Consider the following 20,294-nt stretch of genomic DNA (forward strand, 5'->3'; position numbering starts at 1 on the left):
TATTCAACAACTGATATTGAAAGAGTACAAAAGCCCTGTTTTCAAACAAGTTGTGTGTGTCTCTGGAGGGGCGCTGGCCCCCCAGGCCACCCAGCGCTGTTTGCTTTATTATCGCTTGCTTAATAAATTTATCAATTTTTTAATTGGAACTAAGTTGTCTAAATTCTTAAACTAACTTATAACACAAGGGGGCCGTCGGTGGCAGCCGACCGTCGGGCCCGCGCCCGTCCCCGCTCGGACTTATGTGGTCACGTAGGAGGCCGCTGTGGGTGGCCTTTAAGAGGGATGTGCAGCCTCCAGCCCCGAACCCATCTCCGGAGCCACCACCAGAGCCCCAGACGGAGCGCTCCCAGGTACCAGGCCCACTGCCTCCTTGGGGTCGTCCACCCCTTCCCCAGCCCAGGGCTAGGCTGCCCCTGTGGCCTTAGTCGGTGCCTTGTAATGGGGGTCGTGAGCAGGGTTTCTGAGTGCAGCTTGGTCCATACTGGGCGGCAGAGGGAGGTGCTGTCTGCACTGATACTGAATTTCCTTGTAGCCGAAGCTGCAGTTTCCAACCCTCATGGAAGAATCTAGATGTGCTCCAACAGCAGAGATGTTGTGTCAGGCTTTTTCTCATGTCATCCTTGAGCCTGGAGACCTAGATGTGGAAGATGGTAATGATGCAAACCTGTGCAGCAGCCATGTGAAGGACATCTACAAGTATCCGAGACACCTGGAGGTTAGTAGGCATCTACTGACACTTGCAATGAGCCTATCCTTGTAGACGTGGCTTGGAGCAGGTATTCACTTTCACCTGTAGTTCCTCCAGAGGTATTAATAAGCACTCCTTCAACTTAAAATACAAGATTAAACTGAGCTGATAACATGAACAGATGTTGGTCGTTAGACCAATCAACTAGTAGTACTAGTACTATCCTTCTAGCCAATGTCTAATAAAAAAAGGAAGCCTTTGTGCCCAGTGGCCTACACCTATGGGCTCTCTGTACCGAAATCCTTGATAAGGATAAAGACAGGAGAAGAGGAAAAGGCCTCAAGCTATGCCAGGGGAGGTTCAGGCTGGACATGAGGAAGAATTTCTTTACTGAATGGATGGTCAGGCATTGGAACTGGCTGTCCAGGGTGGTGATAGAGTCACTGTCCCTGAAAATGTTCAAGAAACAATTGGACATGGCACGTAGTGCTGTGATTTAGTTGACAAGGTGGTGTTCAGTCATAGGTTGGACTTGATCTTGGAGGTCTTTTTCAGCCTTAAATGATTCTACGATTCCAAGATTTATGCCTTGCAGTACCACTGAGGCTAGATGCTTCAGCTAAATTACTATATCTATTAACTCTATTCCTAACAGGAAAACAAACCTGTCAAATGCAAATACCTGGCTGTAAAGGAAACCGATGGGAACGTGCATGCTGTAGTAATAGACTGGCTTGCTAAAGTACACGAGAAATTCGAACTCCAAGAGGAGACCTTGTTCATGACTGTTGCAATCACTGATCACTTCTTTCAGGGGAGTGTCTCTTACCCAGTGCCAGGCAATGCTTTTCTCTCAAGCTAAAGCATAACAAGTGTTGATCAGTAACACTATACATGGTTGGACATGTGACCCTTAGCAAAATACAGCTGGCCAACAAAGGACATTTGGTCCTCAGTTGTATACACCACATAAACTTCAGCTATGAGCTGTCTCAAAATGGCTTACTCCTCCCCCTGTGATTTGATCTCAAAGCCTTCTAATCCCCCTGCAGATCCCAAAAGAGGAAACAGAGAAAGTATAGTTATTCTATATGGGCCAATATGAATCCGCCATAGAATACACCTTACACTGACTACCTTGAAAACCTGTGTTCCGAGCCAAATCTATCAAATAAATCACTACTGCTTCTTGCTACAGGACAATCCTGTTCCTGAGACAAAGTTGCAACTGGTTAGTATCACAGCTTTGTTCTTTGCCAGCAAATGCGAAGAGATAAAGTCCCCACATATTGCAGATTTCAGCTTTGTAACCAATTACTCTTACTTGAAGTTCCAGATCTTCCAGATGGAGATGACGATCCTGAAAGCCCTGTACTTTTTTCTGGGTTTCCCTCTCTGTCTGCACTTCCTGAGAGCTTCAAAGATTGCAGAGATAGTGTTGAGAATAGGTGTTACTGTAACCTGCATCTGAAAAAGCAACTTTTGTGTCAACTTCTTAAAATGTTTCGAATCTTTTGAGTACTGCAAGAGTTTAGCAAATAAGCCTGATTGAAATAGTTTTATTTGTCTCTTCTGTGACACGAGCCTCACACATCCAAACTCGATGTTAAAATGCTTGTCTAATACAGTGGGTAACTGCTAGACTGCCATTGAAAGGGGTGGTCCTAGACTAGGAGCAGCCTAATATAACTCAGAACTGCTCTGTGATTAAGCCACTTGAACGTCAGGCCTGTAGTTCTGAAAGTGTCTCTAAGGATTTTTTTCTTCTTTCTTGACCAAACCAAGGCTTGACAGAGTACTCCTTGCCTTGGATATAGCCAACACTTAACTCTGACTTACTGCAGGTGGACTCCAAGCAATATGTTCTTGCCAAGTACCTGATGGAGTTGTGCATTGGGGACTATGATATGGATCACCTCCCTCCATCTGGGATTGCAGCAGCTGTTTTCTGTTTGCCTCTGAAGCTCCTTAATGGATGTGAGTTGGTAAGCTGTACTTGTCAGACCACCTCCTAGTTTGAGACTCAGTGTGCATCAGCTTAAAAGGCCACTCAGGGCCTTTTCCTTTCCTCATGGTATTTCACCGTGTTCCTGTCTCCCTATCATCCACTACAAGGGGACAGCAGCAGGGCAGTACCTGTTAACCTCCCACTGTGAGACAAGAGAACACAGTTGCCCAAGCCGGACTGAAGATCAAGAACATGGTGTACCTGGATTATTCTAATAAGTTTGTCTAATGGCTTCCCTGCCTTTCAGTTACCATCTCTGCAACATTACATGTTTTACACTGAGAGTGACCTTCTACCAATTGTGCAGTATATGGCAAAGAATGTAGTCCTTGTGAATCAGGATGCTGCCACCAGAAGGTAAGAATCTTATAGTGCGGGGTGGGGGATATGTGGGGTTAAGTGCCAGTGGTGCGCTAGGACTGCCTTTGCTGAGCCACTGTTGTCAGACTTGGATAAGACCTGCTCACTTCAGCTGAAAATCTTTATCTCACTCAAATGGTGTGAGTCAGCTGTGATCCAGGCTTGTATGCTAGAATGGGCTTGGTTTGACCACCAAGTCTTGAGTGAGCTGGACTAGCACTATTTCGTGAACAGGGGAAAATATAACCTTATTTCCCTGTAGGCAATCATGAAGAAATATACTACCAGCACCAACATCAAGATAAGTGCTGTTGAACAGTTGCACTCTTCTATTACACAGGATCTATCTGAGCCTCCGATCAAAAAGTTGTAACTCCCATGTGAACTCAATCACAATGCTCTTTGCTGTATATATATACAGTACCTTATCCGTGTTAAACTTATTGAAGATGTGCTACTATTTGTGGGGTTTTATTTGGGGGGAATGGGGGGGGGGGGGGGGGGGGGGGGGGGGGGGGGGAGGGAGGGAGTAGGGCAGTACAGTTAGCTTCCTTTTACAATTGGGGCACCTCCCTGGAGGCTGGGACCAGTGCTTTGAGAGCTTGGGTGAGCTCTTGGGCCAGCCCAGGTGGTGTGGCTGGTCCTCCCTGGAGGTGTATAGATGGGAACACTGATACAGGCTCTGCTAACATATATAGGTAACATACATATAACTCTTGCAGTATGTCTGCCAGATTGGACTTAGACAGCAGCAAAGAGTTGTGTAAGGTGGATGATCTGTTCAGCCTGGTGGCAGAGCTGAGAAAGGAAGGAGAAAGGCTTGGAAGTATTGGGGACTCCGAGGAGGAGGTCAGCTGGTGAACCTGTACACTGCTATCCCTTAGACAAACACACCTGCTGTCCAGGGTGTCAGACCTTGGTGTTTAACAGGCTGCCCAGAGATGTGGTAGAGTCACCATCTCTGGCTCTGTTCAAAAGAAAGTGTGAATATGGTCATGGTTTAATGGTGAACACGATAGCTGTGCTGGGTTGACAGCTGCACTTGATCTTAAAGGTCTCTGTTTAGAACCACAGACTTTAGGGTTAAGAGTGCAGGTCTTTTCACTCAGTATGCATTTACGGTAGTATACTTGTGATAGTGGTTTACACCTGTTGACTCTACTTCTAGGAGAACAGCAGGTCAGGCAGAAGGATTACGGCGCTTTGCCTGCTGCTCTCAGCGATATTTTTTATTTTCTTTTGCCTTCACGGCGCACACCACCCACACGTTCCCGCGCTGCCCTCAGGCCGAGCCCCGCCCCGCTGCTCGGCGCAGGCGCGGGGCGCGCGGGTCGCCGGGAGACGCGCGGTTTGGATGAGGGCGATGGCGGCGCTGCTCAGGAAATTGGAGCAGGAGCAGGAGCTGGGGCAGGAGCAGGAGCTGGGGCAGGAGCAGGAGCTGGGGCAGGAGCAGGAGTTGGGGCAGGAGCAGGAGTTGGGGCAGGAGCAGGAGCAGGAGCAGGAGCAGGAGCAGGAGCAGGAGCAGGGCAGGGCTCCGACGCGGCCCCAGGGCGGCCACGACTTGGGTGTCCTCGGGTTGCTCTGGTCAGTGCCGGCGGGACGGGACAGGGTGCAACCTGGCGGGTGGGCTGGCGGGATGCGTAGCCTCTGACCGTTGTCGCTTTTCCTCCTCTGCAGTCTGCGGGACGAGATGAAGCAGCGCCTCACGGAGTACAGCGTGGCCGTTCGTGGAGGTAAGCGGGATCTTATACTATCAAATAATGCCATGTGGCTAATATATATAATTTTTTAATTATCCGTCAGAAGTGCTCGTTACAATTATGAAATGTTTTTCTTGGCTACGCGTTTTACCGCGTTTTCTAGGCGGCTCTTGAGACGTGTTGGAATGCTTGCAAAGATGCCGTGTGGTTGTCGCCTCCTTTTCTGAGTGTTTACTTTAGACTCCTCTGGCATGTCGTGAGGATTTTCAGGAATCTGGACACCGGGAGTGAAGTCTTGCCAAAAGTCTGCCAAAGTGTGTAGCAGCAATACTGATTTAAGGTGTTTCAACCGTCTGAGGACTTCCGGGATAGCCTGTCGATTGTCTGCCTGGGCAAGGAGGGACTGAGATGGGGTATCATAGAATTACTTGGGTTGAAAGGGGCCTTAAGGACCATCTGGTTCCACAGCCCCTGCCACGGACAGGGACACATTCCAGCAGACCATATTGCTCAGAGCCCCATCCAGCCTGGCCTTGAACAGTTCCAGGGATGGGGTAGCTACAGCTTCTCCGGGCAAGCTGTGCCAATACTTCACCACATTCAAAGTAAGGAAATTCTTCCCTGTATTTAATATAAACTTGCCCTCTTTCAGTTTAAAGCCATTCCACCTTGTCCTGTCACTACATGGTAAAAAGTTCATCTCCAGCTCTCTTGTAGGCTCCCTTTAGATACTGGAAGGACTTGGTAAGGTCATCTCAGAGTCTCTCTTCTCCAGGCTGAACAACTCCTTACCCCTCTAATCAATTTCATTTCCCTTCTCTGGTCTTGCTCCAATAGATCCATGACCTTCTTACGTTGAGAACACCAGCACTGGATACAGTATTCCGTGTGGAGTCTCACAAGGGCAGAGTCAAAGGGCAGAATCACTTTCCTTGCTCTCCTGGCCATGCTTCTGATGCAGCCGAGGATGTGGCAGGGTACATCACTTCCTCTGAACCATCCAGCTGCATGTGCCACGAGTCAGCTCTAGCACATCTAAAAAGTACTAAATGAAAATATTTTAAAATCTAGTTATTTCTCTGATACAGCTGATTGATAATATAGTCTCAGTAACAGTAAAAGAGATTAAAAGGCTTGGAGATAGAAATGCTAGACAAAAAAATGCTGATCCTTTATAGATTGTATGTGAAAGTCTACACTGGGCTTTCTTTAGTGATGTTCTCTTTTGCAGGTCAAACAACTTTCCTTGATGACTGTGTTGAAGAAAAGAGTGTTCAAAGGTATGTCACTAGATAACTTTGATTTTTTAATGTATTTTAAAATAAAAAGAAGAACCTAAGCTTGGAGGTTCTCTTCTAGTTATGCTTCCTTGGTGAATCTTTGGATTAACAATCAGTACTTTGCATTAGTTTGGTAAAAATAATGAAATTTAAGAGAAAATGTGGGGAAGAAATGCTTTACTCAGTCTCCTAATGTAGTTCTCTGCGTGATGTGGCTTCTAAATTTGCAGTCCTTGATGTGATTGCTAGAATTCATAATATAGTCCTACATGCTAAATTACTCCTGGTCTTAATAATTTGTGGTTCACATGAAAAATTCTTACATTATAAATGTAGAAGAAAGTTAAAATGTGGCATTGCTTTTAAACTTCTTGTTATCTTCACACTGGGTTTGTCGGGTTTTTTTCCCTTCAGCGCAACAGAAGATTTGCAAATAAGTAAAGAGGAATCAGAAGTCTCTGTGGGGAACAAGACATTGGCCTTGCAAAGGTAGAATTTTCTTCCCCCTTTATTTGGGGTTTTCCTCCCTGTGTGTGCATACATAAATGCATATATACATAAGTCTTGTTAAAATGGAGGTGGGAAGATTTTAGTACTATCAAACCGTAGGAATGCACATGGAAATGCTGTAGAGAACCAAAAAAAAACCCTGCCAGATGAAATGTGTAAACATAAAAGTTCCCTCACAATTGCGAATATGTGACTGTATAAATCCATAAGCATATTTCTTGGCAGTATTTTATAAATGCTTATGAAAAGGTGGAAGTTGATAGTGTTAGACATCTCCTGTATTACATGGCTGTTCATTTGAATTCCTACCTTTGCACAGCCTCTTTTCTGCGCACTGTGGGATTAATCATGTCTGGGTATGTTTGGCAAGAGAGAAAGGAGTTATCACTCTCACAAATAATCATCAATACTCCTTCCATGTCCTGAGAGTTAAGTTCTGTTATTTAAGTGTGATATTTAAAATGTACTCAGTATTTTGTGTATATAATTCCAATATGAAAGTGGACATAAGTGGAACCTTGGAAATTACCTTTTTCTGTTACTTATTTAAATCTGCTTCCCTCAGTTTCCTGCTTCTCTCAATTTCTTATCAGTTCTCATAAGTCATATGTTATTCCTTACACTATGCAGGATCCAACTTATGTCTTCCCTGAGAAACACGGTGAATCAAGATGATGAAGACTCAGGGTAAGGTGTTCTTGGGAGTCAGATGGCTAGAAAGGAATGGACATATTGTGACACGTTTCTAGATAACTTCATTGTACCTCTTTTGAAAGCAAGCTTCCTTCTTCCGAGCTTGACTGAATATATACTGATATATTTTCTACCTTCTGGCTAGAATCAGCATATACCCACAGTGGATTTACATTTGGGCTCTGAATTAACCTACCTTTGATTATAGATTAACTAATGATAACTACTTGTAGCTAAGAGAGGGTTTTTTGCCTTTAGAGCCTGAGTTACCTGCATTTATAATAGTTGAGAACATATTGTGGGCTTGTAACTGGGCCTTGCCTCTACTTTGCTCTCTTTACTAATTATTCATGTAGGAACAAAGAGTCTTTGAAAAAGAACTGAAAAAATAAACATATTTAAAATTAGCTTTTAATTTCCTACCCAATATTAATGGGCACAAACATATGAAGTGTAATGTGAGAAATTTAATTCCTGTCAGAAATGTAGCTGAAGAGATTGCATCTCCATGATGTCTCTGCCACATGCCAGAATTCGGGACTTTTTAATTCATAGCAATTCCCAGGTGGCTAGGGTTCTTTGATGCCTTCCATGCTCTGTGATTTCAAAATTTAAAAAAGATTTAACCAAAACCTTAGGGAACCTGAGAGGAGAAATAAGGGGACTATTTGGCCCCTACAATGATACTTAGTATACTAACTGTAAAAAAGAAAGGGTGCAGACACCTAACATTATTTTGGTGTTAGGACAAATGGGGAATTGTTTATTTAAACCAAATAATCTCAATTAAACATTTATGATGTTGACTTATATTTGTGGTCTTAAAGTATGCAACTGTGTTTCCTTTCTTAGTGGGATCCTGGAAACAGTGAATCACATAGTGTTTCTCAGCCAATCAATAATTCACTATCAGCAGGTAAGTGGCAACTGTAACTTCTGTTGCAGTTGTGCAGGTGAACCAACCTCAGCGTGGGCAGGAGTGCACTTTGAAAACAACAGAACTGCACAAATCATGTAAAGCTAAGTTGAAAAGGTTCTTACCACTGTCAAAATTACTGAAATGGTTACTTGAAGAGAGTATGTAAGAAAATCTGCTCCTAGAGCTGCCCCTAAATGCTTTTGTGAACTGAATTAGTGTCTTTCAATATTTTTTGGAGACAAAGTCTAGGAAATACTTTTTTCTCTCCTTTCAGCAAGCACATGAGAAGAAAGAGAAGTTGTTTGACATTAAAAGGAAGAGACTCTGTAAGTTTGTTAGTTGTATTGACTTTGTTTTGTATTTGAACATACGATTCATATTTTGAAGTTGTTCTTATAGCAACATTAATTTACATGTGAAGTAACAAAACTCTCAACGCGATTATAAAATTTCTTAAAAGAGTAGGAAGTACTATACAAATGAACTGATATGTTGCCTGCTTGAGCATGAGACTGATGTGTTGTAATGAGAGAGGCAAGAAAATAATCAAAACCAATGTGGAGGCATTTTATTATTTAGTTTAAGCTTCTTTTTTCGTCAGACCGCACATTTCTGAGGTGTTTGCAGAATAGGGACGGGATTTACTTATAAAAACTCTCATCGTAGTACATATATATAGTCTTGTAAAAATGGGTCAAATTTAGATGTAAAATCAGTATTCAGAACTTTGTGGTCTTTGAATGCTATTGTCATGACCAGATTTGCCACCCATTTGTAACAGCTATTGTTTGGTTCACACATAAAGAGTTGTGCATATCTTGACAGTAAGGAACAAACACAATGAAATAACTGTTTTCTAATGAAAAATGAACATCCTTGATATCCTTGCAAATAAGAGATGGAATGCTTTGCCAGCATTCTTTCAGTGTATGAACTGTCCCTTAACAGTTTTAATCAGTCTAGTTTTTAACCAGGTTTCCTATTATAGTAATATTTACTGGTCCTGTCCAAATGTTCCTTGTACAACTTTGGAATTTGATTTCAACCAAATCTAGAAAAGTAGAAATTATCTTTAAAATTTATAAAAAGACCTAAAAAGTCTTGGCAATTGAAAACAGGGTATAAGATGTGTTGCAATTACAGCCCCTATCTGAGAGAAATGCAGACAGCATACAAGGTACTTTCTGTTCTGCTGACAACCAGGGAATGAGTTGATGTAGTTTAATACCAGATAGTCACAGAATGTGTTGCCTCTTATGTAAAAGAAATGTCTTGAGGTATATTGGAAGGAAAGGGTGGAGTGGAAAGTTAGGGTTATTGCAGTGGAAATTCTTTAGGTGGCTGAGAGTTAAAAAGCATATCTTTAGTTCTACTGCTCACCTAACTACTTCCTAACACTTCATCTTCCTAATGATGGAACAGCACTAAAAAAAGACGAAAGAAGAAAACTACAGCAAATTCAGGCTATGAAGAAAAAACAAAAGAAAGAAAAAGGAAATATGAACCTGGTTGAAAAGAAGTTGCTTCAGAACATAGAAAAAGAAAGAGACATGACTACAGTCATTCAAAATGTGTTTCAGGTAACATGTTATGTCTTTTAGAACCAAGTTTGCAATTTTTCATTATGGTCAAGATAATATACTGTATGGCAAATGTAACTTCAACAACACAAAATTGGGTTTTCTAAAAACTTTATGTAACAGCAGTAATTTAAAAACTGCTGTATGAAAGAAAGACTTTTGCTTTAGAGGCTAAAGGCATGAAATTGTCACAAACTTCTTTGGAGTAATTATCTATGGAGTTTAGAGACAGTCTATTAATCTATAGTTGTTCAAAAGTACAAAAGCTACAAAAATAATGCATTTTCTTTTAGAACATCTGTCAGAGCAATTGCTGTATTTCCTTATACTGTGGATCATCTCTGCATCCCATTAAATCAGCTTTCCCCCATCTCACAGTTAGGAAAAATAAATGGGTGTTGATCCCATGTTACCAGTGAACCTCCATCTGCTCATTCTGACCACATGCCCTCCATGTTTGTGTCACCCACTGAAACTCTCTGAAAGCCTTGGCCTGCAGCCACAGCCAGTCTCCAGATTCTTTCAGCAGCATAGCCTTTGCCCTTTAAGTTCCACATGTGTCAGGTTTTGCTGACTAGTCTATCCATGCAACTGACTGGCAGGTCACTTGAAGTGTGGAGTCATGCAAAGTGGGGAAGAAAACCTCATGATTTGGGGTAGGGTGGAAGGGCCTTGGGCAGTGTAAGAAGCTCAAGAACAGAGTGTCACATCTTTTTGGACTGCATGCTATGACTGCTGCTATTGTGAATTGATAACATCATTACATCTCAAATTGAGAATGAGAAATTATACAATTTGGTGGCTTAAGAGTAGAGTCCTAGAATTACCTCCTGGTTTTGTATTTTTGAAGTTTTCTGAGCCCTAAGTAGAACAAATCTTTGGTTAAATTTAAATTCCCATTTTTAATCCAAAATGGCAGGATGAGAATACTGGTTATATTATTTTGTATTTGAGGCAAACTTTATTTCATGTTGTTAAAAAAAATCCTCTAATTTTCTGTGTTTAAAATAGGGATAGTGTGCAAGCATCTCTAGGAAATTAAAAGCTTTGCTTTTTTTTGTCAATCCTATTGACAATAGGATCTAAACCAATACTTCCCTTTTTCCTCTTTCCCACCATTCTGCCCTCTTCAAACACTGTTGAGGATTTCAAGGGCTTTCAAATTAAAAATTAAAAAAACAGACTTTCTTTGACATATTTTACTGGGCTTGTTTTAATCAATAAATCTTCCTTTTTTACAGAATATCATTATTGGAAGCGGAGTTAACTGGGCAGAAGATCCATCTTTAAAGGCAGTCATTCTACAGCTTGAAAAAAATGTCTGTCTTCCGTGAATCAGGAGGAATTATTTTTTAATTTTATTTTAATTTTTAACACAAATCAATAATTTTAAAATTTAACCTTTCAGAAAATTGTTTTTCTCTCTGGAGGCTCAAAATGTGAACTCTGTCAAGTGAAAGTAAATTTCTGGGACACAGTAAATGTTTAAATGGATAGTGCAACTGATGAAGTGAAACTACCCCAAGAGCCACTTCATAGCTGTCCTGTCCCAAGACCTCATCTCTGCCTGAAACACAGCAGTAATGCAAAAACCTGAATATTCTGTATATTTCAAGCTTTTATGTAAAAGTGGACTTAAACCAAGATTCTACTGTCGTCTTTTCCCGGGGCTAAGTAGGCTGCAGAGCTCAGGCAGGGTGCATAACTCTTTGTCCCAGTGAAAAACCCAAGGTGGAAAAATGTTTCAGCAAGTTTATAGAATTGGGATTTTTTTTACCATTAAAGCACTTTGTATAATTTGAAACAACAGAATTTTTATACTTTTAGTTCTTAACAGCCACTTGTGTCTGAAGTGGTGACTTAATGCTATCGATTGTGTAGCTAAGCCATGTTCTATCTACATAGTTTCACAAGCATTTCCTTTTTTTTTTTTCGTTTTTTTTTCTCACTTGATGTCCAAAGGAAATTAAAGTTTAGGGTGTATAGCATGTTTCGGGGCATGTGCTATGTGTTTCTATTTTATGGTATATTGTCACTTAAGCTGGCGATTACCCAGCAATTTTTTTAGGCGTCCTTTGATAGAGTGATAAGAATAAAGCTCTGATCGGGGTGGGGCGGTGCTTGCTTGCCCAGCCCCGCCCACCGTGGGCGTTCCCGCGCTGTGGGCGGGGCCCGCCGTGCCCCTCGGGCTCGTCACCATGGGCAGCAAGATGGCGGCTGCCACCAGGGCAGTGCAGGTAAGGACGGCCCCGGACAGCGCGGGGCTGAGGCAGCCGGAGCTTTGGCTCGAGTGGCGAGGCTCGTTTCGCTTGCTGCCGCCGCCGAGGAGGAGGCCTGAGGCGGTCGTGGCTTGAGGACACGCCGCCGGGGCGGCGGGTGTCCTTGGGGAGAGGCGTGCGGTGGCGCCCACGGGTGTCGCAGGTGCTGTGATAGCAGAGGGTGCGGCGCTGGCCGGCAGCTCCTTTCTAGGCTGTCCCTCTCCGAGGTGAAAGCACATTATACAGGCCGAACGTACAGGTCGCGGTTCCGTCTGCCAGAGCTGTATGGAACCAGAGGAGGATGTAGATTGGAAGGGGCCTTGAAGGTCAGCTTGTTCCAGCCCCCTTGCTGTAGGCAGGGACACCTTCCACTATCCCAGGTTGTTCAAAGGTCTGTGCAATCTGGCCTTGGACACTTCCAGGAATGGGGCAGCCACAACTTCTTTGGGCAACCTGTGCCCGCGCCTCACCCCCCCTACAGCAAAGAATTTCTTCCTTATATCTAGTATAAATCTGCTTTCTTTGGGTTGCAAGGTTTCCCTGGAGCCTTCTTTTTTCCTGGCTGAACAAGCCCAGGTCTCTCACAGAGACCTTTTCGCATACAAGAGGTGCTCCAGCCCTCTATTCTTTATGGCCCTACTCTGGACTCACTCCAGCAGGTCTTGTTTTGGGAACCCCGGAGTTGGGCGCAGCACTCCAGGTGGGATCTCAGCAGAGCAGATTGCATTGTGATTGCATTTATGCAACAGCAGTGGCTGTTTCTGCACACACTGATGTTGCTGTGAGAAAAGGAAGATAACACCTGTACTTGGTCTGGACATCAGGGTGAAGGAGTACCTTTAAAAGTGAAATTTGCTGGGGTAAACTTAGACCTTTAAGAAGTAGTAAATGTATCACAGTAGAAGTACAGAGAGCAGCAGTACAGTGTGGTTGTTTGATACATTGTCCTTTCCATTTTATTATTTTGAAGGTAACTGGCTTCTAGAAATGTATTTTTCTTCTTGTTTCTCCCACTACCTTGCTTCCTTCTAGGTAGTCAAGCCCCATACTCCGTTAATTAAGTTCCCTGATAGAAAAAGTGGTCCCAGACCTAAAAGTAAGTATTTCATGCATGGATACAACTTGTGCCACATTTCTTTATGTGGACTATTTTATATAGGAACCAGCACACAATTTTTCTCTTTCAACTATCTAACTCCACTGTTTTGAAGCAGGATTTTTGAAACATGCTTGGTTTAATTTGAAGGCAACTCTTTGTCTTTTTGCAGACTCTGTACAACTCTGTGTACACACATAATGCATGCATGTCTTTATTTCTTGCTCAAGACAGATTCACAAAGGTTTCCAGTGCTGCTTTTCTACTTTTATATATATAAAAGTCACATTTCTCCAAATACTAATATTTACCTGAAATAACTGGGCCCAAGTCAGTTTGAAGCAGCTTTAGATATTCAGTGATATTTGCAGAAATGATGTTGCATTTTCGTCATTTTTTCTTAGTTGAAGTGTGTGATGTCTGCAGTATTTTCAAAATGTGATTATAGCTGGGAGAGCCATCCCACTCTACATTTTAGAAGTATTTCCTTGTGTTACTAATTAATGCTGAAGAAAAAAATAATTTCATCTTCCCGTTAACTTTTATACCTGTATCTATATTTATGGTATTTCCAATACTGTTACGTTTAAACCTCAGATTTATATTAGCAATATGTTGCTTTAGTAGTCCTTTGGGGTCAACAAAGCATCTGAAATGAAAGTAGGAGATGTCTTAACACTGATTGCTGATGCCTGATACTTGGTGGTCATTCTGCACGTCACTAACAAAATTTGATATGGTGGCATTTTTTAATATTAAAGATGGGTACAGCTCCGCATTGCATGTTATGGTCTGCTGTTTTGGTTGTAAGCTTATCTTTTTGTAAGCTTCTACCTCTTTTTAACTTGTCTGTCTTTACAGTTGTCATAAACGAAAAGTGATCTTAGTTGTCTTAGTTATCTCTACATAATTGCCCACAAACATACATTATAGTACTTTATGCTTTTACTCCAAGTACAGCTTCCCAGTGAAAAAGCCATTGTTAGGGTATATGCTAATGTTATCTTCTGTTTCTACATCAGTCTTTCTGCCACTCAAACATGCTTTATTACTGTCAGGATTTTTAGATACTGCGCTTGATACATTTAACAACAATAAAACCAGGTTTTGAGAAGAAGAGTGACTTAATTCTTCTAAGATTTTCAAGCACTGGCTTCTTTTTAATTGGTTGCTTACTAATTTTACAGACTGGTAGTATTTCTGTAAATGATTTTGCAATTTGGGTTTCAGTACAGGAATCTCTACAGCCAAGTGTGCCATCTCTCCATGCTTCAAAAGCACAGGAGTCTGTAGGAGGCAGATCACCAGCATTTCAAAATATTTCACCTGTTAGTAGAGTACAAGGTACACCAGACACTTCTGAATTAGCGAGAACCTTACCTCAGAAATATAGAAGGAAACAAATGTCAGATGAAGAGATTGAATATATTCAAGTAAGTTTTCTTCTTTAGCTTATTTTTACACCTTCTATGTATGATACTACATTCTAATTATTGGGAAGTGTATTGCTCTGATCTTTCATGGCTTTGGTGTACAATAACCAAGCTACAAATTCTTAAAACAGAAGGTACCCACCTATCACTGATTAGTAGCTTGCTGAGCAGAGAGATGTGGACTTAAAACAGACATGCAGGTAAGCTGGCAACAGTCCTAGCTTATGTTAATCACCACCCTTACCTGCTTTGTAACAGCTGTTTAATGTGTAATTTGACTGTGCTGGACATGAGCACAGGAGTATGTTCTTAGACCAGCAAAGGCTATTATCAGATAATCAAAGTCCACAATATTTCTCAAACTAGTTTCTTAAGTTCTGTATTAATAAATGAACTAGTATTTCTGGTAGCAAAAAATTTATTAAATTTGCTATAAGTATTTTCTGCAATATTTTCAAATATGGCATTGTACATGAAAGGCAAGAAAAGCCTGCTTCTGTAAGAATTCTTAGTTGTAAAGACTGATGCTTAAAACTGGAGAATGCACAAAATATATAGAATTTGTAAAGTGATCGTGAATTTGAAAAGATGCTTGCAAAGCTTTGTTAAATGATAAGAACACATACAGCATAATAATGTTAGTAGAAAAAAATCAGTATTCCTGAAAGTATGGGGGTAGGCTGCATTAAGGTAGTAGAAATAAAATCAATTATTTCTGATACACTGGTATTCTGATATACTTCTTGACCTCTAGCATAAAGTTTTTTAACAGTGAGTTAAGTTGTAAAAGAATTTGGTTGGGAAGATAATGAACTGAGTAACTTTCTAGTTCTCATAAAGATTGTAATGGCTCACATCAGCTTTTTTTTTTTTACTTTGCCCTTTGGAATGTGGGCAATGAGAGTAATTTTAAAACTTGTGTTCACAACCATTGTGTTTGTTGAACCTTTCTAGGGTAAGACTCAGGTCTCTTCAGAGAGGGAGAAGTGAAAGCAGCTGTAACTGTGGGTTGCATGTGTTAATTTTTTTTGTTATTCTCCTTTGAAAAAAATTGAACTGTTATTGGCAGATGCTGATATTGGGCACTCTGTGTGTGTTCTTATACAGGTAAAAAAATCAATGTTTTAATTAGAAATTAAAACTAGAATTCTGTTAGTCTGTAGTTGTGCAAAAGAGGATTACAGTTTTACGTTCAATGGAATTGAAATTTAACTGTATGCTTTTCTTCTACAGCGTGGAGGTCCAGAATAAGCGTAGAAGATAGTTTGCTGGCCACTGCTGAAGAACTAAGTGTTATATTCACAACAAAGGCATTTCCTTAATATTAAAAATTATTGTATACTAATAGCTTTAATAAAAACCCATATGATGGGTGAGAAGGTTGACACAACACATGAGATACCAATTTGTGACTGAGAAGGATTTTCTGTTGGTGGGTAACTAGCAATTGAATATATATGATGTCTGCACTATTAAAATATTTTTTCTAATTAGCCATTTGCAAAGTCAACAATTTAGCAGAGTCATTTTATTTTTCTACTGATTGAGATCACAAAATGACAGAATGGATAAGGTTGGAAGGGACCACAGTGGGTCATCTGGTCCAGCCTCCCTGCTCAAGCAGGGTTGTCCCAGAGCACATGGCACAGGATTGTGTACAGACAGTTTTTAAACATCTCCAGTGAGGGAAACTCAAAAAGCTGTCGGGGCAGTCTGATCCGTGTGCGGTCATTCAGGTGGAATTTCTGCACATCAGTTTCTTGCCTTGGTGGTATTGCTCAGCACCACCAAGAAGAGCCTGGATCCATTCTCTTAAGACCCTCACTTTAAATACTTGCATACATTGATGAGGTTCCCTCTCAGTCCTCTCTTCTCAAAGCTGAACAAGCCCAGTTCCCTCAGCCTTTCTTCACAAGGAAAATGCTCCAGTTTCCCTCATCATCTTTGTAGCACTCCACCTGAAGCCTCACCAGGGCTGAGTAGAGGGGCAGGATGAGCTCCCTCAACCTGCTGTAAATGCTCCCTAATACACCCCAGGGCACCATTTGCCTTCCAGGCCATAAGGCCTCACTGCTGGCTCATGGGCAAGCTTGCTGTCCACCAGGAAGCCAAGGTCCTTTTCCACAGAGCTGCTTCCTGGCAGGTTAGCCCCATTCTGTGCTGGTGCAGGGGATTTTTCCTTCCCAGGTGCAAGACCTGCCCTTGTCCTTGTTGAATTTCAGACAGTTCTTCTCTGCCCATCTCTCCAACCTGTCGAGGTCCTTCTGAAGGTATAGGGGTATCGGCCACTCCCAGCTTTGTGTCATCAGTGAACTTGCTGAGGAGGCATCTGCCCCTTCATCGAAATCATGAGTGAACAAGTTAAACAGTACTGGCCTAGTACTGAACCTTGGGGGACACCACTAGTGACAAGCCTCCAGCTAGACCCTCTGCCACTCATTATGATCGCCAGGGATCTGCTGTCCACCTCACTGTCCACTCATCCGGTCCATGTTTTCTGAGTTTGCCTATGAGGATGTTGTGAGAGACAGTGTCCAAGTGCTGAAGTTGAGGTAGGCAATACCCACTGCTCTCCCCTCATCCATCTAGGTAGAGAATGCTTCATCGCAGAAAGTAATCAGGTTGATTAAATGTGACTTTAGTGGGCCAATGCTGACTACTCCTGATCACCTTCTTGTCCTCCATGTGGATACAGATGGCCTCCAGACAGGTTCTCAAATCACTTTTCCAGGGATTGAGGTGAGGCTGACTCACCAGGATATTTCACTGGGAATGATTTTACAGACAGGAAAGAGACACTGATGTACTCTCAGAGATGATGGCTGTTCTTCAGAGTAACTTACTACAGAACAGCAAAGGTTAGGCAGTAGGGAAATTAATTTTCAAATGAGAAATTTCTCAGTATTTACCTCTGATAGCTACTGAATGGTAGTTTTAAGAACTATATTGTAAATAATTGCTCATAATGAAGATGTTTTAAGAGTATAATTAAGAATTTCCAGTAAAATCTAATTAATGGCTGAGAGCTCTCCTTCTAGACACTAACAATGGGTTTATTGCGTAACGAAAGTTATCTGTGCACAGAGTATGCCGAGTTTTCGCCGAATACCAGACCTGAGACTGGGGTCAAAACAGAAGCAGCATCTGGGACAGCCTGTTGACTGTTTCAGGAGGCACGCACACTCACAAGGCCACGGTATTCCCGAAGGGACAAGATCCCTACGGGAATGGCGGCAGTGTACCACACCCGCGGCCGCCACTGGCGCAGGGGCGGGCCGGGGGCGGTGCGGGGGCCGGAAGAGGCGCGGCAGCGGGGTCAAAGCGCCGCCCCGGATCCCCCGGTCCCGGGGATTGTGCTGTTCCCTGAGTACCGCAGTGCTCGAGCTCCGGGTTCCGTCGGTTATGGATGCGCGGGCGCGCGCCAAGCGCTACGAGAAACTCGACTTCCTGGGGGAGGGGCAGGTGAGCAGCCCGTGTGGCCGCCGGGCCGCGGCGGGAGCGGGAGCGGGAGCGGGGGGAGTGGGGCCCGGGGGGAGCCGGGTCCTGCCCGCCCCGGGCCTGCGGAGTGCGGGGGGGCCTCCCCTCACACGGCCCGACAGCCCTGCTCACGGCAGCATCTCTCTCCCTGTCTTTCCCTTTCGCTAGTTCGCCACTGTCTATAAGTCCAGGGACAAGACCGATAACCGAATCGTGGCTATTAAGAAGGTGAGTGTCAGAGTGTGCTCTCAGTGTGTCACCAAGTGTCTGGTTTCTGGTTCCTCTTGACCTGCCCAACGACTTTTTTTTAAAAAAACCGCTTTAATGGGCAGTGGGATAATATGCATTTTTGTTTCTAGAGTATTTGGTTTAAATTATCTAGTTCACGTGTCTGTAATGCCCACTCCACCCTAGAAGAGAGACTAGCTTTGCTATGTTTTTGAAAGGCTGTATGATCTGTAACTTGAATTTCTGGTTATTTGTTTGATATATTCCAAAAAAAGCCCAAACACCAAGCAACATACACATTTCCAAACTACAGACTTTACTAGAACTCAGTAGTGGCTTCTTTTAATTTTATTTTAAATCTTTCCTCATGCTGTGCCTAATTTCCTTCAGTCCATAATGATACTTATGTTTAAGTTCCTTAGAACTTACAGAATCATATAATATGCTGAGTTGGAAGGGACCTACAAGGATCATCCAGTCCGGCTTCTGGCTCTGGAGAGGACCATCCCCAGGAGTCACATCATGTGCCTGAGAGCATTGTCCAAATGCTTCTTGTATTCTGTCAGGATTGGTGCTGTGACCACTTCCCTGAAGAGCCTGTTCCAGTGCCCAACTACCCTCTGGATGAAAAAACTTTTTCCTGATATATAATCTAAACCTCCCATGACTCCATTTCATGCTGTTTCTTTGGTTTTGTCACTGGTCAAGAGAGTGAAGAGATCAGTACTTGCCCCTCCACTGCCCCTCATGAGGACGTTGAAGACCCCAGTGAGACTTTGCCTCAGTCTCCTCTTCTCCAGGCTGAACAGACCAAGTGACCTCAGCTGCTCCTCACACGGCTTCCCCTCAAGGCCCTTCGCCATATTCATTGCCCTCCTTTTGATGCTCTCTAACAGCTTAGTATCTTTCTTATATTGTGGCACCCAAAACTGCCACAATATTCAGCATGAGGACACACCAGTGCAGAGCAGAACAGGGCAATCCTCTTCCTTGACCAGCTGGTGATCCTTTGCTTGATGCCCCCACCCCAGACACGGTTGACCCTCCTGCCAGGACAGTGCTGACTCATACTCAACTTGCCATCAGCCAGGACCCCCAGGTTCATTTCTGTGGCACTGCTTTCCAACATCTAGTTCCCCAGTATGTGTGTACATCTGGAGTTGCCCGTCCTAGGTGCAGAATCCGGCACTTGCCCTTGTTCATCTTCATACAGTTAGTGATTGCCCATCTCTCTAATTTTTTGAGATCTCTCTACAGGGTATGCCTGCCTTCAAGGGAGTCAACAGCTACTCCCAATTTAGTGTCCCTGGCAAACTTACTTAGTATTCCTTATGTTCTGTGTCCAAGTAGTTATGAGATGTTGAAGAGAAATGGACTGAGGATGGAACCCTCTAGAACCCCACTAGTGAATGGATGTTATGCCATTTACTGTTGCCCTCTGAGTCCAACCTGTGAGCCAGATGTTCCCCCATCATTTAACATGGTTATCCAGCTGTATATATATTTGGACACTTAATCCAAAATACTATGGGAGACAATATCAAAAGCTTTGCTAAAATCCAAAAAAACTACATCAAATGGCTTTCCTTGATCAACTAGCTGGGTTCCCTTGTCATAGAAGGGAATCAGATTTGACAAGCAGGACTTTCCTCTCATGAAGCCATGCTGGCTGTGACCAGTTACTGCATTGTTTTTTCAGGTGTTTTTCAATACTTCCCAGGATAATCTCCATAACTTTACCAGGCACTGAAGTGAGACTGACAGCCCTGTAGTTTCTGGGATCCTTCTTGAAAATCGGGACAATGTTTTCAAACTTCCAATCAGCTGGGACTTCTCCAGATTTCCAAGACTGCTCAAAATCACCAAGAGGTTTTGTGATGACATCAGCCAGCACTTTGAGGATTCTGGGATGAATCCCATCAGGCCGCATAGATTTGTAGGCCTCCAGCTGGAACAGCAGATCCCATGCAAGTTCAGGGACAACTTGATCATTCTCGTGGTCATGGGACTCCAGTTCAGGGCACTGAGACCCCCTTGGTCCATCATCCATCTTGAAGACAG

The 20,294-nt window shown here is 42.9% G+C and overlaps 4 protein-coding genes across 8 annotated transcripts in view; all 4 read left to right on the forward strand.

Moving 5' to 3' along the window:
• CCNB1 (cyclin B1) overlaps window positions 1-4,456 on the forward strand; it is a 7,418-nt gene extending 2,962 nt beyond the window's left edge. Inside the window, exons 2-4 of the mRNA XM_027882363.1 lie at window positions 2,536-2,676; window positions 2,947-3,056; window positions 4,228-4,456. Coding sequence (XP_027738164.1) covers window positions 2,536-2,676; window positions 2,947-3,056; window positions 4,228-4,417 — 441 coding nt within the window. The 3' untranslated portion in view covers window positions 4,418-4,456. The remainder of the gene's footprint in view (window positions 1-2,535; window positions 2,677-2,946; window positions 3,057-4,227) is intronic.
• CENPH (centromere protein H) lies at window positions 4,423-11,099 on the forward strand. Its single transcript, XM_027883821.1, has 9 exons — window positions 4,423-4,466; window positions 4,737-4,792; window positions 5,991-6,039; window positions 6,376-6,528; window positions 7,180-7,236; window positions 8,095-8,158; window positions 8,436-8,487; window positions 9,584-9,741; window positions 10,983-11,099. Exons 1-9 carry the CDS (start codon window positions 4,423-4,425, stop codon window positions 11,073-11,075), a joined length of 726 nt encoding a protein of 241 aa, XP_027739622.1. The 3' UTR covers window positions 11,076-11,099.
• A 797-nt stretch (window positions 11,100-11,896) lies between these two features.
• On the forward strand, window positions 11,897-16,023 carry MRPS36 (mitochondrial ribosomal protein S36). Its single transcript, XM_027882375.1, has 4 exons — window positions 11,897-11,978; window positions 13,032-13,095; window positions 14,326-14,528; window positions 15,762-16,023. The coding sequence occupies exons 1-4, from the start codon at window positions 11,940-11,942 to the stop codon at window positions 15,777-15,779; spliced, it is 324 nt and encodes a 107-aa protein (XP_027738176.1). The 5' UTR covers window positions 11,897-11,939; the 3' UTR covers window positions 15,780-16,023.
• A 1,818-nt stretch (window positions 16,024-17,841) lies between these two features.
• Window positions 17,842-20,294, forward strand: part of CDK7 (cyclin dependent kinase 7) — a 25,364-nt gene continuing 22,911 nt past the window's right edge. For 2 of the 5 annotated variants that reach the window (XM_027882320.1, XM_027882331.1), the window contains exons 1-2: window positions 17,842-17,990; window positions 18,174-18,233. In XM_027882320.1, the coding sequence (XP_027738121.1) occupies window positions 17,931-17,990; window positions 18,174-18,233 (120 nt within the window). In that variant the 5' untranslated portion in view covers window positions 17,842-17,930. The remainder of the gene's footprint in view (window positions 17,991-18,173; window positions 18,234-20,294) is intronic. The other 3 variants (XM_027882309.1, XM_027882341.1, XM_027882351.1) reach the window with 2 other exon arrangements.

The sequence above is a fragment of the Empidonax traillii genome, unplaced genomic scaffold, assembly GCF_003031625.1.
Source record: "Empidonax traillii isolate 1590-97213 ecotype Southwest subspecies unplaced genomic scaffold, ASM303162v1 scaffold8:size5222938, whole genome shotgun sequence".
NCBI classification, from domain to species: domain Eukaryota; kingdom Metazoa; phylum Chordata; class Aves; order Passeriformes; family Tyrannidae; genus Empidonax; species Empidonax traillii.